The sequence below is a fragment of the Sorex araneus genome, chromosome 1 (genome assembly GCF_027595985.1).
Source record: "Sorex araneus isolate mSorAra2 chromosome 1, mSorAra2.pri, whole genome shotgun sequence".
In the NCBI taxonomy this organism is placed as follows: domain Eukaryota; kingdom Metazoa; phylum Chordata; class Mammalia; order Eulipotyphla; family Soricidae; genus Sorex; species Sorex araneus.
Window position 1 is genome coordinate 72,138,924 of NC_073302.1, and position 17,852 is coordinate 72,156,775.

General features: G+C 45.1%; 1 protein-coding gene across 3 annotated transcripts in view; it reads right to left on the bottom strand.

Moving 5' to 3' along the window:
* DOCK8 (dedicator of cytokinesis 8) overlaps positions 1-17,852 on the bottom strand; it is a 245,233-nt gene that overhangs the window by 9,204 nt on the left and 218,177 nt on the right. For all 3 annotated transcript variants that reach the window (XM_055144883.1, XM_055144873.1, XM_055144887.1), the window contains 7 exons: positions 15,714-15,857; positions 14,285-14,416; positions 13,852-13,986; positions 12,236-12,325; positions 7,745-7,981; positions 2,914-3,057; positions 1,248-1,354 (listed from right to left, as the gene is read on the bottom strand). In XM_055144883.1, coding sequence (XP_055000858.1) covers positions 1,248-1,354; positions 2,914-3,057; positions 7,745-7,981; positions 12,236-12,325; positions 13,852-13,986; positions 14,285-14,416; positions 15,714-15,857 — 989 coding nt within the window. The remainder of the gene's footprint in view (positions 1-1,247; positions 1,355-2,913; positions 3,058-7,744; positions 7,982-12,235; positions 12,326-13,851; positions 13,987-14,284; positions 14,417-15,713; positions 15,858-17,852) is intronic.

The window sequence follows — 17,852 nt, forward strand, 5'->3', positions numbered from 1 at the left end:
AATGAATTTCATATGTCATCACTCCCCGCACTACACACAAAGTGTCATGCACACACCTATCACCAGCAACTATGACTTACTGCAAGACAAAGTGTTGCTTTTATCCATAAGAACTGGTCTACTTCGCACCAAAGTCTGTGAAGCACATGATTCTGGCCTCACTCAACAGCTAGCATGGTAAGTTTCACATAACCAGCCAACTTTAACGTTCTTTCTCCTCTCTTCCCCTTTCATCTGTGATGTGAGGATATTTCTACCTATACTTGAAATGCCACCATAAGACTTATAAGATACAGATTTCATGGAATAACTTTTTTTTTCTTTTTGGGTCACACCCGGTGATGCACAGGGTTTACTCCTGGCTCATGCACTCAGGGGACCATATGGGATGCTGGCAATTGAACCTAAGCCATGTGCAAGGCAAACGCCCTACCCTCTGTGCTATTGCTCCAGCCCCTGTCCTTTCCTCTTAAGGATGAAATGTGATCACATCCTTCATAATCACTCATTTTGGGTTCTCAGGAGACCCAATGTACCCCAACAGACTGCAAGACCAGGAATGAAGACCCACTTCCTGCCCAGAATGGCCACACTTGAAATCAGCCCTGCTGCAGAGTTCAGGAGCCGAGTTGAGCTTTGTTATATATTGGGAACTTCAGAGAGATGAAACCTTGAAAAAATCTGTTCTAAGAACATGGTCTTTATCTCTCAATTTGAGGGAGTGCCTCTTTTTACATTTCAGAACCTAAGTTACTGTATGATATATTACAAAAGTCGCCAGTGCCAAAAACCTCTCCCATCAGTAAATCAGCAGTGGAATTTCAGCATGATGCAGGGAGTGTGGGTGGTTCGGATGCAGAAGACCCCGATTTAAACTCAACTCTGCTTCTAAGTGGCTGTGTGATCTTATGGAAAGTCACCTTCCATCTCTGAGACTCTGCCCTTTTATCAGATGAGGATGGTGTGATGGTGCACATTTTACAATGAAGTTGTGAGGCATACACTGAGGTGACTAACACACAAGTACTTACACGTGAGACACCCTGAAAGACTGAAGGCGTTGCTCTCTGCAGTGCCTCAAAGATTTGAGTCTGAACAGGAATCCTATGGTGCCTTTCTAGAAAATTCTAGAATCTAGGTGATGCTGAAGCTGCTGGTATGGGGGACCAGATTGGGAAAACTGCTGCAACAGTATTTCTCTGAGAACGATGGCTCTACCAAATTTCTATCCATTTTTTCCTCCTTACCTCATAATGAATTCCTTAAAGCACAATCTCAACTTGTTGTGATGCCGATAAAGTTTTGGGTCAGCTGGAATTTCAGCCAAGAATACTTGGGCTACTTCCAGTGGTCCCTGATGGAAAAAGCAAAACACAATACTGACCTAAGCAGGAAAATTAAATTTTAGTGGAGGAAAGGCTTGGAGTGATTTATAGGCTCAAACATTTAAGTTTGTAGTTAGACTGTTGAAAACAAAGAAGGTCTTGGACTTCCTAAGAAACTTGGATTCCTGAGGAGTCTGGAGTTTGAGGCAAATACTCAGAAGCACGGATGTATCTGCTTATTAAGATCATGAGTATATACATATTTTGTATTGCTTTCCTCCTAAGGAGGGTTGTCTTGGACTAACCATTCATATCACTTGGCCAGTTCTTCCAGCTTGTGAGTACCACGTATATATAGTATGACTGTGAGCTTACAACATTTTCTATTTTTGTCAGATGACTGAGATTTCCAAAAACAAACACTTTCTGGGGCTGGAACAATAGTATAGCAGGTAGGGCATTTGCCTGGCACACAGCCCACCTGGGTTCACTCCCCAGACTCCCATATGTCCCTCCCCCCCCACCCAAGCATATCCTGAGTGCAGAGCCAGGAGTGAGTCCTGAGCATCGCTGGTGTGCTCCAAAATAACCAACAAAACACCAAAACCAAAAGCAAAGAGCAAATGCTTCCTAATGTTATCTGAGATTTGAAAGATAACAGTCATTTTTTTCTTTGCTATTTTCTGTGCTCTTGATATTACATGCACACAGAAAATTTTTAGTGGACTCCATTTGTGTCAGGTGAGGAAAAAATAGTGATTTCTACTGTGTTTGACACTGTGGAGATGTAGACCAGAGCAGACTTACATCTGAAATCAAGGCTGTCCATAAGTCAGGGGAAGCTAGTACCTCCCTCCATCTGAGATGGTTTTAATTCCATGATGAACTTGAGAGTTAAGAGGCTGATGGGACTGAGAGGATCTAGTTTGGCCTGAAGAAGTCAAGAAGCCTGCTTCGAGATCACTCATGTTTGCAGGGCTCCTGGCAGGCTGAGCTCATCAGGTGACAAACTAGAGTGTTAAATGTTCTAGATTCCTTGTCCTATCTTCTATGGGAACTTAAAAATTTAAAAAATATTTATTTTTTGTTTGGGAACCACACCCAGCAGTGCTCAGGGGCTATTCCTGGCTCTGTGCTCAGGAGTCACCTCTGGTGATTCTTGGGAACTAGATTGGGGTTGGCTGCATGAAAGGCAAGCGCCTAACCCTCTATACTACCTCTCTGGTCCTCCGTTGGTGTTCTTAGGTGAGTTTCAAACTCTGTAATAACTTGACTAAATTGGGTGTGACCAATTAGGTCTAGTAGGACCCTAAATCAGGATCATATAATCAAGATTGCCCCAAGGAAAACCTTTGCTGAGAAAATACTGTCCCTCAGACAAAGTCCCTGCATCGAGTTTTTTTTATGACGTTGAGTTGTTATATGAAGCAGAAGAGGCCTCCACAAGCTCTTTTAAACCTCACAGGTATCAGCTGAACAACATCATTTGCATGTCAACTGGACTCAGCATCTTGGATGAAGGGTGAGGACCTATAATGAGAGCCGAAGTCCAGGGGCAGAGCAGCTGCCACCGGCTGCCTTTGCTCACCTGGTTGACAGTAGCTCCCACAGAACCCTGCAGCACCATCTGGAGCATCTTGGCATCAGGAGGCTCTTGGTTAATGGCAACTGCTAACTGCAGGGTCTTCTTCTTCATATCTTCAATGGCCACTTCGATTGGTGTCAAAACAAACTAAACAAAAGGGAGGAAAGTCAGCGTCTGGTCCAAAAAGCCAGGAACAAACCTGAAGCGAGGACAGAAGGGGCAGCAAGATTTGAAGAAGCAGAAGCACCAGAGGAGCTGTAGAGAGTAATTTCTTACAGTAATGAAGACAAGGGAAGAGAAGGAAGGGCCTGATGTTTCTGGATTGCTTATTCTGCTCCCGAGCTTATAGACATTTATCATTTGTTCCTTAACCAGTCTCCATTATGTCATCAAAGAAGGATTTGTGAGATCAAGGAAGTGCCATGACATGACTTAGGTACAAAGAGGGAGTGAGGGGGCTGGAGAGATAGCACAGCGGGTAGGGCGTTTGCCTTGCACGCGGCTGACCTGGGTTCAAATCCCAGCATCCCATATAGTCCCCTGAGCACGGCCAGGGGTAATTCCTGAGTGCAGAGCCAGGAGTAACCCCTGTGCATCGCCAGGTGTGACCCAAAAAGAAAAAAAAAAAAAGAGGGAGTGAGGCAGATTTGATACAATGAAGTCTGTGATCTTTCTGCACCGTCAAATTTTCATCTCATGCCACTGGAAAAGTTATTCTGGCAAGGATTTCAGAAACACAGCACTCAGATTTTCTTCTCCACCCTAACAAGATTTGGGCATTATTTGTGCCTCAAATAACTGACCTGGAAGTGAATTCCTAGCAATAGAATTTTATGTGGGATCAATCTGCTTGCTAAGTTTCACTGGTTTGGTTTGGGCTGACTCATCCCATATACCCTAAATTCATCTATTAAAATCTCAGCTTCAAATGCCTCTGACTGGGACCTTACTTGGGATAGTCAGGGTCTTTATAAAGAAAGTCAAATTAGGAGAGTTGAACAATAGTACAATGGGTAGGGTGTTTGCCCTGCATGTGGCTGACCTGAGTTTGATCCCCAGCACCCCATACATCCCCTGAGCACCACCAGGAGTGATTCCTGACTGCAGAGATAGAAGTAACCCCTGAGCACTGCCAGGTGTGGCCCCCAAACAGAAACAAAAACAAAACAAAGAAAAAGAAGGTCAAACTGAAAGGTGATGATTAGGATGCACTCAAATTCAAACTAAATAAAGCTCCTGTAGGAATTCAAGGAAATTAAGATGCAGAGAATCCTGGAAGAGACATAGGAAAAAGGTGTCTCTCCCGGAGCCATGGAGAGTGCAAACTCTGCGGCTCCCTCCAGCTCTAACTGCACCCTGATTTTGAACTTCTGGTCTCTAGAACTGGGAAGTGTATTCTCCAGAATATACTTCTGCTGTTGAAGCCCTAGTCTGCAGTCCTTTGTTACACAGCCCTAGCCAAGGAAAATACTAAGTTCTCCGGGAACTATAGGCAGCCACAAAAAGTCGTGAGACCTCTGACTGGGCCCATGACTTTATTTCTGTGCTATGCCCACCATGTCCTGATGTTCAGAAACTGGAAAAAAGGAGGAAGGCAGCTCAAGAGGCAGAGCCCATGCCTAGCATTGTGAGGCCCCGAGTTTGAGTCTGAGCACCTTCTGGTACCCCAAGCAGCACTGGTGACCCCTTAATACTGCTGAGGTGTGGTGCTGTTTTAAAAAGAAGCCCGAGTAGGAATAAGGACCAGTAGGACTCATCCCTGGTTGGAAGCTTGCCACAGTGAGCACAGTGAGTGGGGAGGGGAGGGCAGGTAAGACAGAGGAGGGACTATTATGACAATGATAGTTGGAAATGATCATTCTGGACAATAACTGAGTGCTGAAAGGAGGTAAAATAATATACATGATAACCTTTCAGTACCTGTATTGCAAACCACACAAAACCAAAAAGGAGAGACAGAGAGGCTGGGGGGGGGGTGGTGGAAAACTATCTACCGTAGAGGCAGACTGGGGGTGGGAGGGTGGCAGGAGGGAAACTGGGGTCACTGGTGGTGGGAAATGTACACTGGTGAAAGATGGGTGTTGGAACATTATATGACTGAATCCCAATCTTTAACAGCTTTGCAACTATGTATCTCATAGTGATTCAATAAAAAAGTGAAAAAATAAAAACTAAATAAAAAATAAGTCTAATCCAATAGGTATAGGAAAAATGCTCTTCATACTTATTATCAGGGAAATGCAAATCAAAACAACAATGAGATATCATCGCACACTGGTGAACTGGCACACATCCAAAAGAACAAAAACCAGTGTTGGTGTGGTCATGGGGAGAAAGGGACCCTCATCCTCTCTGGTGGGAGTACTCACCGATCCAACCTCTTTGAAAGCAATATGGACGCTTCTCAAAAGACTAAGAATTGAATTTCCATATGACCCAAATCATAAGTAATCCAATTTCTTGGCATCTACGCCAAGGGCTAAAAAACCTACCATCTCAAAAGACATGTGTGCTTCTCTGTTTACTGCAGCACTAGTCACACTAGCTAATATCTGGAAACACCCAAGCACCCAAGAACAGTTGACTGGATATAGAAACTATGGTCCATATGCACAATAGGATATTCCTCACTATAAGGAAAGTATTTCTTCTGTCCCTCTTGGAGAACCCGGCAAGCTACCAAGAGTATCCCGCCCACACGGCTGAGCCTGGCAAGCTACCCGTGGTGTACTCGATATGCCAAAAACAGTAACAAATGATGGTCCTCATTCTCCTGACCCTGAAAGAACCCCCAGTACGCCATCCAGCTACATTAGCATGCGACAGGGACGAATGGAGATGTTACTGGTGCCCGCTCGAGCAAACTGATGAACAGTGGGATGACAGTGCTACAGTGATAAGAAAAGATGAACTCATGCAATTTGCTGCTACATGAATGGAACTAGAGGGTACCATGTCGAGCAAAGTCAGCAAGAAGTTGGGGGGGGGTACAGGTCGTAAATGACCTCTCTCACATGTGGGCCATAAAGAAACATAATAAGTAAAAAACAAATGGCCAAAGGCAACAGAGCCTGAGAACTGACCCACAGAATTGAGCTGCCTGTGGCAGGGGAAGGAAGGGAGGTGGGCTGAGACTGGGGGCACTATGTGACAGTTGGTGGAGGGAAGCAGACGCTCTGGCGGAGGTGTGCTGTTAGAACGTTGTATGCATGACTCCTTACCATGAACAGTATTACAGCAGCAGTGCTTAAAGTAAGAGAAAAACTCTAAGAGTAAAAGGTCTAAAGCAGCAATCAAACAGAGGCTTTCCGAAGTGGCCTCCTCTCAGTGGTCATCGGTCAGGCTTTCTTGGCCTCCTACGAAACTGGTCGCCACATGGCAACCTCCAGCACCTGGCTACTCCCCGGCAAGCTCATCCTTCTCTGCTCCAGCCCAGCCACAATTCATGTGAATCTGTTCATCAACTTCCCTGTGTCTGCCTCAAGTGTTATCTCGATGATCTAGGCTCATTAAATAATGCATAGGTTGCTGAACTATGGGTGTGAAAAGGGGAGAGCTGCTCCAATAAAAACCAAGTTCAGTGCTTGGCCAGCACATTATGAAAGTGAGTCTGAAGATTCCTATCATGTTAGGTATATGCAAGACAACTGCAAAAAAAAAAAATTATAAAAACCTAGAGGAATTCTGCTCTTGTATTTGCTTAGCGATCTGTAATTGCTTGCTCAAGTGAATAAAAACCCAAGCTCAAAATGAAGGGCAGGGCTCATCACGGGGGATTTTATCCAAGAAAGACGAGGCTGAGCTCTGATTGGCAACCCAGGGTCCCAGCAGGGAACAGCCCGGGCCCAGGGAAAGGGATGGCCAGGGAATGCACCTGTATGTGTTTCAAAGTAAAAACTTTGAAGTGTGTCTAATTTTGTGCAACTGTAAAACTTGAGACACTTTCTTGATTGATTAGATGTGTCACCCTGTACAGAGAGCAGGGAAGAGGGCAGCATCTTTGCTGTCAACAGGCAAACAAAAGCAGGTGAGTAGTTTGTGCAGTCCCAGTGGGGACAGTTTTCCCAGCCTTGTGTCTTCCTTTTGGAAACCAGCAATTCATTGGGTCTACTTGATTGTCTGGTTTCTGTTTCGAACAATTATCACCACAGTTGTGCCTTTACCACCTGGCTATTTATTTAAAACACCTGTAAGTTTAAAAAATATTAAAACTAAATATATTAAAAAATATTTAAAACACTTGTAAGTTTTAAATATATTAAGCATCTATTTCTAGGGGCCAGGGAGACAACACTGTGGATAAAGTGTTTCCTTCGCATGCAGCAGGCCCAGATTTGATCTTCAGCACCTGATGTGCTCCCCTGAGCCTACCAGGAGTGATCCCTGCGCACAGAGCCAGGAGTAAGTCCTGAGCACTGCCTGGTAAAGCCTCAAAACAAAACAAACAAACAAACAAAAACACCAATTTCTGTATGATGCAAGTATAAAACTGCATATCTATTCATAGAAATGAATTACTACAAATAAAGAGATGAAATCCTGATCCACATTATGATGGCAACTCATTTATCTTAAAGATCAAACTTGACAACGGCAAATGTTCTGTGTAAAATAGCGCTGCCAATCACAGAGTGGCCTGAACGAGACTCCCTGGCCCCATGAGACTAAGTGGGCAGCTGCTGTCATGATGTTCCGCCTTCTTCCTCTCTCATATTTCCAGCACAGTCTGGTATGAAGCCAGCCTGTGTGTATGCTGGGAGGCTCTCCAGGTGCCTTCCTTCAGGGGTGTCCCAGCCCGGGGCCCACCCATTCCCTCTGCTGGCAGGGGCCTTACCTCCTCCTTCTGGACCACGCGGATCCTGGTCTTGATGTAGGGGAAGGCGTGCATGGTGGTGAGCACCGAGTTCCGCCGGTACTGCTCATGCAGCTCCCCCCGCGGCCGCCCCTCCAGGGTGAACGGGGTGGTGTACATGAACCTCCGCAGGTTGAAATTCTTCTCAAAGTAGGTCACCCGGTCTTTCATCTCATACTCGTCAAAGTAGGGCTCCACAAATGTGATTTGTATGTAGGCCTGCGAGAGGAGGCAGGGAAGGAGGGAGTGAGCTAGTTCACAATGGAGCCCGCAGTGAGCCCCCGGGGCGGGTGGGGAACACAGCTGGACACTTCCCCTGCCCCTCCTCAGAGCTCAGGAGGCCTAGGGAGCCCAAAGCACTGGCACCCTTCCTCCTCTCCCTTGGAGACCCAGGACCAAGAGGAAGAGAACACCTGTGTGAAGAAGAGAACACCTGTGTGAAGAAGAGAACACCTAATAGGGCGAGAAAGCTGGCCCTCCTCGCAGACCTACTGGAGTGCCTAAAACTCATTCTGACACTTTGCAAATTTCAGTTTGAAAAAGATCAGTCTGCTTTGTCAGAAGGACCGTGGCAGCTGCACACCTGTTCAAAGAGCGAGGTAAAGAAATCTGGTGCTCTCAAGCCCTGGAGGATGAAAGGAAGCAGCCGGAACTTCCACACAGTCAGGCAGAAACGCAAAATGGTATTTTCCCAAAGAAGCTGGACCTTCCTTCCTTCCTTCCTTCCTTCCTTCCTTCCTTCCTTCCTTCCTTCCTTCCTTCCTTCCTTCCTTCCTTCCTTCCTTCCTTCCTTCCTTCCTTCCTTCCTTCCTTCCTTCCTTCCTTCCTTCCTTCCTTCCTTCCTTCCTTCCTTCCTCACTCACTCCCTTCCTCCCTTCCTTTCTTTCTTCCTTCCTTTCTTGCTCGCTTGCTTTCTTGCTTGCTTTCTTGCTTGCTTTCCTTCTTTTTTTTTTTTTTTTTTGCTTTTCGGGTCACACCTGGCAATGCACAGTGTTACTCCTGGCTCTGCACTCAGGAATTACTTCTGGCAGTACTCAGTGGACCATATGGGATGCTGGGAATCGAAACCGGGTTGGCCGCATGCAAGGCAAATGCCCTACCCACTGTGCTATCGCTCCAGCCCAGAAGCTGGACATTTCTTTTTTTTTTTTTTTTGCTTTTTGGGTCACACCCGGCAATGCACAGGGGTTACTCCTGGTTCTACACTCAGGAATTACCCCTGGCGGTGCTCAGGGGACCATATGGGATGTTGGGATTCGAACCTGGGTCAGCCTGGGTCAGCCTGGGTCGGCCGCGTGCAAGGCAAGCGCCCTACCCACTGTGCTATTGCTCCAGCCCCTGGACATTTCTTATACAACTAAATGATCTACATTATACAAGCCCACAAGTCCACTCTGACGTGGCTACCTCAAAGAAATAAAAAAGAAACACTCTTAGTATACTAAACCTTTTCATAAACTAAAACCTAAGCTAAAACCTTTTCATCAATATGTCTAGTGATACTCTCCACAATATGAAATTTATAAGCACCTACATGTATGCCTTCAGTGTGGTATACATAATCGAATGGTGGTATATAGATGCAGATGAATATTACACAGCAATGAAAAGGAAGCAGCTACTATAATCTGGATGAGTCTCAAACACATTATGAAAAGTGAAAGAAGTCCAGCTCGGAAAAAGCTAAATGATTATGCTTATTAGCAAAGACAAGACATTTAAGAAGAAGCTAAGCTGCTGAGATAGAATACAGTTCACTGGTAGGGCTAAGGCAGAGTGAGGAGATGACTATACAGTAGCCAGGGGGAAATTTCTGGGTGATGGAGTCATCTAGATCATGATTGTGGTGATGGTTACATGGTTATCAAAATCCACACCCAAACACTAAATTTTTGCACTTGCCTAATTAAAGTAGAAGCATATGTATCCATGCATCATGCATGTATGCAAATGCACACACACAGAGCCTATAAAGGGGATATTTATTGAGAAAGAGTAATTCTGTAGGGGCTGAAGCAATAGCACAGTGGGTAGGGCGTTTGCCTTACATGTGGCCGACCCAGGTTCAATTCCCAGCATCCCATATGGTCCCCCAAGCACCTCTAGGAGTAATTCCTGAATGCATGAGCCAGCAGTAACCCCTGTGCAACACCGGGTGTGACCCAAAAAGAAAAAAAAAAAAAGAATTCTGTAGCAGAGAAAGAGTGACAATGATCTTATGCTCTGCTACTGTAGAGAATGGGTAAGGCACAGTTAAATCACCATTAAATCAATAACTCACCATATATGTCACCATTTGGTCTTATGAAACCTGGTCATAATTCTGGGTTACGATTCTCATGTAAAATTTTCACAACCTTCCTTGAACGTTTTAAGAGAGGAGGAACGAGCCTGCTATACCAGGAACGCTAGGTATCCTTACATAGTATGTGCTATGCCAGGAGCATCCCAGGCACAGGGCCAGCCACAGCCTTCAAGGGTCCTGCTTTTATCACAATTACTGCTTTTAGATGAGGGAATGGAACTGAAGTTTAAAAAAGAAATCTTCTGAACTATTCAGAAAAACAAACTCTTAAACTTGGCTAATTCCTCAAAACTTGCATCACCACCATAATATCCTGGATGACAGAACTGAGAGAAAAGCTTGGATTCCTCAGGATAAACCCTTGCCAGAGAGCGATGGGTCCTTTGTCCCCCAGCCCCGAATAATACCGGCATTTTTTTTATAGCAGCTTAGAAAATTCCCTTGTGAAATCTCTATACATGAGGCAGGCTGAGAAGATATATACCACTTTGGGGTATAATAAAAAAAAAAATAGGTCTAGTCACTGTCCACATTTCCTGGGACAGAATTTCAAAAATGCATAGAAGAAGCCAAAGAGATAATACAGGAGTTAAGGCTCTTGCTTTGCACATATTTGATGCCTGGTTCCACACAGTCTCCCAAGAATTGCCAGGGGTGATCCCTGAGCACAGAGCCTGTTGTAAGTCCTGAGCATCACTGATTGTAGCTCAAAAACAAAACCAAACAACTAAACAAAATACCTCCAAACCAAACAACCCACAAAAGACATTTGAAATCATAGGGTGTCATTTTAATAATAATTATAGCAACTTCAGTGTAGCATTTGTTTTTATTATAATAACCAATAAAAATTATTCTGAGTGACTCATGATATCCCTAGAAAGTTGTAGAATGGACACTGGTTACCAAAAGGAGCAATCATGTGATTACAGGGTGGGAAGCTTGGACCACACTGACCTTTTGGTAGGAAAGGGGGCTAGGGACTGAGCCGTGCAAAGCAGATGATGAGTCGGCCAGCCAATGAAAACCTCAATAAAAGCTGTGGATGACAAGACACACTGCAGCCTCCTGGCTGGTGTACAGTCTGCCCAGCCTGGAAGGGGGCCGAGTCCAGTAGGAGAGGGATTCCTCTATGTCCACCTTTTCCATATAATAGGAATCGTCAGTAGAGCACTTTCCTGAGGGTGCTTTCTTCTGTGTTATTTTTGTGAATGATCTAATCTGAGGGGCAGAGGTGAACCCCCATCTGTGTGGCTTTCTGGTTGGAAATGCAGGTGGCCTAGGGCCCCCCCTTGTGGTTGGCCTCTGAGGAATGAAGCCGTAGCTGACGGCATCTCAACTGAACTGTGGGTGCATCAGAATTGTGTTGCAGAACACCCACAGTTGGCAGGGAGAGAGAATGCTGCTAGTAATAAAAAAAATAAAATAAAAATAAAAAAGGAGGCAGCCCAGCCCCTTTTCAGAGTAATCTTGCACTTGGCTGGGCGAAATATTGTCCGCCTGAAGCAGTTGCCACTCAAGGATGTCAGTAACAAGTTTGCATCTTTGCAACCTGTTTCAAATGGAGGGTCTAAAGTTTCACTGAAAGGCCATAAAAAGCAGTGATTGAGACTGCAGGTTTGGGGCCTGGACACTTGCATGATCTTGGGAAACTGCTTAACTTTTTTTTTTTTTTTTTTTTTGCTTTTTTGGGTCACACCCAGCGATGCACAGGGGTTACTCCTGGCTCTGCACTCAGGAATTACTCCTGGCGGTGCTCAGGGGACCATATGGGGTGCTTGGAATCGAACCCGGGTTGGCCGCGAGCAAGGCAAACGCCCTACCTGCTGTGCTATCACTCCAGATCCTGCTTAACTTTTTTTATACCTCAGTTTTTTCATTTGTAAAATAGGAACAGCAAAACCTACTTCCAAGGGCAAGTAAAGAATGAAACAAAATTATTTCTTAGGGCCTCCTGTAGTATAAAGCATGTAGTGTTTGATAAATGCAAATATCAGTTCTGATTTCTTGATGGTTTGATTTAACAGTAGATCAGTGAATCTATAACAAAAATGTTTGGGTGCATTTAGATGACCTGGAGATCCTGAGCAGAGGAAGCTACTTTAGATTCTCAGTGGAGAACAAAAAGAAACAACTCGACAGTCACTTTTTTATAAATTTCCCTTTACCTTATTAGGATCCAACTTGGTTTTGTCCACAGGAGCTGAGTCTTTTATTACTTCTACAAATTCAGTACCAAAACACTGTCCATAAAATCCCTAGACAAGAACAAACAGAAGAAAAAGGCTGTTTTAACGAAACATAACTGGTTGTCCTTTCAAAAGTAGGAGTTTGAAATAAATGGGAGCAAGAATTTGCTCATTGATTATTGAAAGTCTCTCTGAGCTAATGAAGCAACTTAAGTATTTCCTGAAACAAAAATAAAAATAGAAGGAAGTCCAGCATTGCCAACCTATGCCCACCTCCTACAGTGATGCACACTCGGGCTCTAATTCAACCAAAGGCATCGTATTTCCTGAGACAGCTCCAGCTGCATGACATTATTTAGTCACTGCTTTTTGTACCTTAAGAACTTGGAGATCACTAGGTTCCCCACAACATCATAAACCACAGTATCACTGTACCACTGTCCTCCCATTCATCGATTTACTCGAGTGGGCACCAGTAACGTCTCCATTCGTCCCAGCCCTGAGATTTTAGCAGCCTCTCCTTACTCCTTTTTTCCAACAATTGGAGGTTCTTTTCAGGGTCAGGGGAATGAGACCTGTTATTGTTACTGTATTTGGCATATCGAATATGCCACGGGGAGCTTGCCAGGCTCTTCCACACAGTATGCACCAGAAAATAATATCTACTACAAGTCCTAAGTAGGGGGAACTATATTAGGGAACCAAGTGACCTAGGGTCAGTTGCTAGCTCTCTGTTTCATGAACAAAACCAACTTTGGAAAAATCAACCAACCATATTGGCTCATGGCTTCTTTAAGTCTAGTAAGGACTAAGCTGGCATCGAGAAGCAATTTGGTAACGAGCATATTTGAAGTTTTACATCATGAAGGAGTATCAGTAGCAAGAAAGCAAAAGGAACGAATCTCTGCATTCAGGGGTTCCCAGTTACTCAATTTTGGTTTGGGGGCCCACTTGACTTTTTGCTTGATTTCTTAGTGCTTTGTCTCTTGTGGTTGATGTCTTTAGTTTTCTTCTCCTTTTCCGATGCTCCAGCCTTTCCTCCATGAACACGCAGCTCATTTCTGCTGCTTTAGCATTGAATGTGAACATGTCGGTGTTGGGGCTGGGAGCCCTGGGGTGGAGCACTGACTCTGATTATCCAAAGAGGAGGCTCCAAACTCAACAGGAAGAGTCTGTTGCCCCACACAGGCCCCGGTGTGGCTGCTGTCACTATGTGGCTCTGGGTGGTCAGAACTGTTCTGACAGTGACACCAGAGGGTGGACCACAGGCTTTTTAAGGGACAATTTGGTCAGATTAGCACAAAGTCAAGATAAAAATATCTTCAAGCTGAAAAAGGAAAAGACTCTAAGAAAGCACGATATTGAATTTTGCATGGTCTTAAAAATAAGTAGGATATAATTTCAAACTTTGCCAAGCCTGTGGAATCTTGGAGGAAAATCTGAATTTTGCCTCGTGAGCTTAGTTAATACCTTTGCATTATCCAAGCAATGTGGAAAAATTTATAGATTCACAACCAAGCCATGTTGTGCTTTGTCTGTTCTACCTTGTTTTTGTAAAGTGTGTGATATTTAGCACATGGAATCACTTATCTTACCTCTAGTCTGTGAGAGATCTCTGGAAGCTTGGTAATCGCCGGTTCTTTGTAAACAAATTCTTGTTCATCCAAATCCCCAAATTTGGATCCATAGAAACCAACTCGGAAATAAGTTCCAAACATTCTTTTATGGCCCTGGTGAATAAAAACAAACAAAAACAAAAGACAAAAAAAACTTTTCTTAGTTTTGCAATTCAGAAGATCAGCAAAATCGAGGATGTCTTTTAGGTGCGTTTAAACACGTTTTACATTTTCTAGCTCTAATGTAATTCAAGCTGTCTTTTTTTTCCGGCTCTCAATTCCGGTCCTCTATTTTCTGCCCTATGCCATTTGGTAGGTGCAAGTGAAAGTTAATATTGGGAATCTGACAAATCACTTGAGAGGAGGATATCTCTGGGGTAGGGTAACCTGCCGGTAATGGGACCCCCGCTACCTTGCTGATGATGCTGTCAAAGGCCTTCTGCAGCTTGTCATGAGTGGAGGTGAGCTTCCGGAAATCTCGATGCGCTTCGAGGATGGGGATAACCAGCTTATAGACCTCATTAACCGTCTCATACAATCCTCCCTGTTAACAAGAGGGAAACCAAAGAGAACTGAATCCACTGGCACCTGGGGAGGAGTCACCAGCACTCATTATGTACTGGAGGAAGGATGAGCTATCGATACCACACTGTCTGGGAGCGTGGGATGAGGTCGAGGTTTAGGGTGGCTGCAGCATTCCAACCAGAGCAGACATGTGCTAAAAGAGAAGGTCCTGGAAGGGTGATGGTGAGCAAGAAAGGTTTTCATAGAGGAAGAGCAGGACAGGAGGCTGAGAGCAGAGGGTGATGGTTCCTCGGGAAGGTGCCGTGAGCATGTTGAGATGCCACAGGGCTCCCCTGGAGCCAGATGTTCCTGCGTGCTGAGTCAACAGGGTATTATCCCACTCAACAGCAGGAATCTATGAATTTCTTTCCATGTTAAAAAGAAAGCTGGGGGACTGGAGCGAAAGCACAGCGGGTAGGGCGTTTGCCTTGCACTCGGCCAACCCGGGTTTGATTTCCAGCATCCCATATGGTCCCCTGAACACTGCCAGGAGTGGTTCCTGAGTGCAGAGCCAGGAGTAACCCCTGTGCATCGCCAGGTGTGACCCAAAACAAAGAAAAAAAAAAGAAAGAAAGCTGGGTGGGGAAAGGGTTGGTGGGAGAGGTTGTGGAAGGGGAAGAGAAGAGCATTAAAATTGCAATTAAAAGGACTAGAGGCTGTGGGTGGGAATTTAAAAATTCAAAAGCAAAGAGGAAAGAGAAATAAAAGGCTATGAAAATCGGACCAGATAAATTTAGCGCACCATTAAATATTTACTGGGCCTAAAACGGTGGAGGAGGAGGGGGGTTATTCAAACGAAAAAGGCAAGAGACTTTCTCCCCTGCTCCAAACAGCCATGGGTGAATCGATATATATATATATATATATATATATATATATATTTTTTTTTTTTCTATTACTGGAACCAGTTAGGTTCTTGACAGTGTCCCGGGAGTTTCCTGCCCCGACAGCTGGTCCTGGTCTATGACCCTCCTGAGGACATCTCACTTTGGGCTCTGGACCAACATTTTCTCTCTGACAGAAAATGTGAGGGAGTGAGAACATGCCTCCTCGTGTATTGTGTTGCCAGGGCAAGCCATTTCTCTGCTCAGAGGCTTCATTTCCAGGCTGATTCATCAGCAATGATACCGTGGGATGGAGGTCAGTGCATGGCAGCCATGAAAGGCCTCCTGAACTCCCTTGGGAAAAATGAGGCAACGCAGCATGCAGACCCCCACACCACCAGCGCACCCCTCACAGGTCCAGCAGGAAGGGTTAGCCCCAGCGCATGTACTGACCGTGTTGAAGAGCTCAGCCGCCTGCTCCAGGAGGCCCACCAGGCCGCTCTCAGTGAAGTAGCGGCCTGAGCACACACCGTCCTCGTCAGGAGACAGGGTGTCGTCAGAGACCGCAGACTCTTCCAGCACGTTGGAAGAGATATTCTGAAAGAGAGGACGGGGTAAGCCGAGAGAACCAGTCTGACAGAAAGCAACACAGGAAGAAGAAGTAGGAGGCGGGAATCCAGCTCAGAGACCCGTGTCTCCCAGTCTGCAGTTGCCCAGAGCTCTGAAGTCCACCAAGAACAGTCTCCAGGAGTCAGTCATGCCCCCTCAAAACTCCCTTTTACCCGCCAGGAAATGTAAGGAAGGAAACTTCCCTCAGTGGAACCACCCTTCAGCCACTTGAGTGAAATACCTCTGCCTTTTTCTTTCTTTCTTTTTAAAATTTTTAAATTCAATCACCATGAGATACAGTTACAAGGTTGTTCATGATTGGGTTTCAGTTATATAATGTTCCAACACCACCTGTCCCGTCACCAGTGTACATGTTCCACCACCAATGTCCCCAGTTTCTCTTCTGCCCTCCCTGCCCCATCTCTGAGCAGGCACTTTTCCTCTCTCTCTCTCTCTCTCTCTCTCTCTCTCTCTCTCTCTCTCTCTCTCTCTCTCCCTCCCTCCCTCCCTCCCTCTCTCTCTCTTTCTCTCTCTCCTCTCTCTTTTTCTTTCTCTCTTTCTCTCTCACCCCTCCCCACTTTGGTACATTTCTGTGTACCCTTTGACTTATAGAAACAAAATCAGCTTTCTAAGTCCAGATCAGTCTCTCAGTCTCGTAATTCAAAGTCAAAAGCAAGAAGTCAACAGCTGTGGGAAATTTTCCTGCTAACCATATTACATGGCAATTGCATTTAAAATGTCCTCTTTAGGGCTGGAGTGATAGCAAAGTGGGGAGGGCATTTGCCTTGCACGTGGTCAACCCAGGTTCCATTCCCAGCACCCCTTATGGTCCCCCGAGCACTGCCAGGAGTGATTCTTAAGTGCAGAGCCAGAAGTAACCCATGAACATTGCTGGGTGTGACAAAAAAAAAAAAGTCCTCTTCAGGGTCCCGAGAGATCACAGAGCAGGTTCGGAAGTTGCCTTGCATGCAGCTGACCTAAGATTGATCCCCAGTTCCTCATATGGTCCCCAAACTGACCAGGAATGATTCCTGAGAGAAGAGGCAGGGGTTAGTCCCAGTCACCACTCTCCAAAAAGAAAGTCCTTTTCATGGAAATTTCTGTGGAGACAGAACCATTCCATTCCTCCAACACTGTATTCCTTTATACATATTTAAAAAACTAGAGAAAAAAAAGCCCACCTTATGAATATCTAAAGAAAATAGAATAAAATAAAATAAAGTAAAAAAAATTAGAGATCTCCCAGTGGACCTTCCAGTCCTGACCACTCTCCTGCAGCAATACGCGTCCCCTTGTGCTGAGGGGGAAGAGGTGACGCTCGTGCATACAAGGCATGAATGTGCTCCAGCACTTTGAGCTACTTCCCCAGCACCTTCACATACTTTTAAAAATGTTTTGTAGTTCCAGGACTGAATCCAGGGTCTCATCCATGCAAGGCAAGTCCTCTACTGTTGAAATACATGCCTGTTCCCTTAGGCACACGTTGTAAGTTGTAAAGCTTACTGTTAGAAGCAACAGAGGTTAAGGTCTCTAGCAGAGGATACAATGACCAGCGTGGACCGATTGAGTAGTTCCAGGAGTAAACTTTAGGGAGGATTCACACGCTGGCTTGTGCCCAAGCTGAACTTTCCTGCCCCTCAGAGGAGCTGCATCCCGAAAAAAAAAAAAATCCAGTGTTTGCCTCCTTGTCCAGGCTCCCGCCTAGACAGGGATTCTTACTGTTGGTGGGTCAAAGTCATTTTCCTAGACTAGTCTCACAGTCCAGAGGAAATGTATACAGAGCAGGGAGAAAACAGGAAACTTTTGTATGTCAGGGATTTGTAGTTAGAGTGTACAGACATGACTCCTTCATATTCCGACTCTCACATGTAGGCAAAAGCCCCCCACTTTCAGCACCTTCTTCCCTGAAGTTTGGATTGAATCTCATAATTCTTCTCAGCATATTGCTGCTGTCAGCTCTGACCAGCTGGCCAGAGGGGCTTA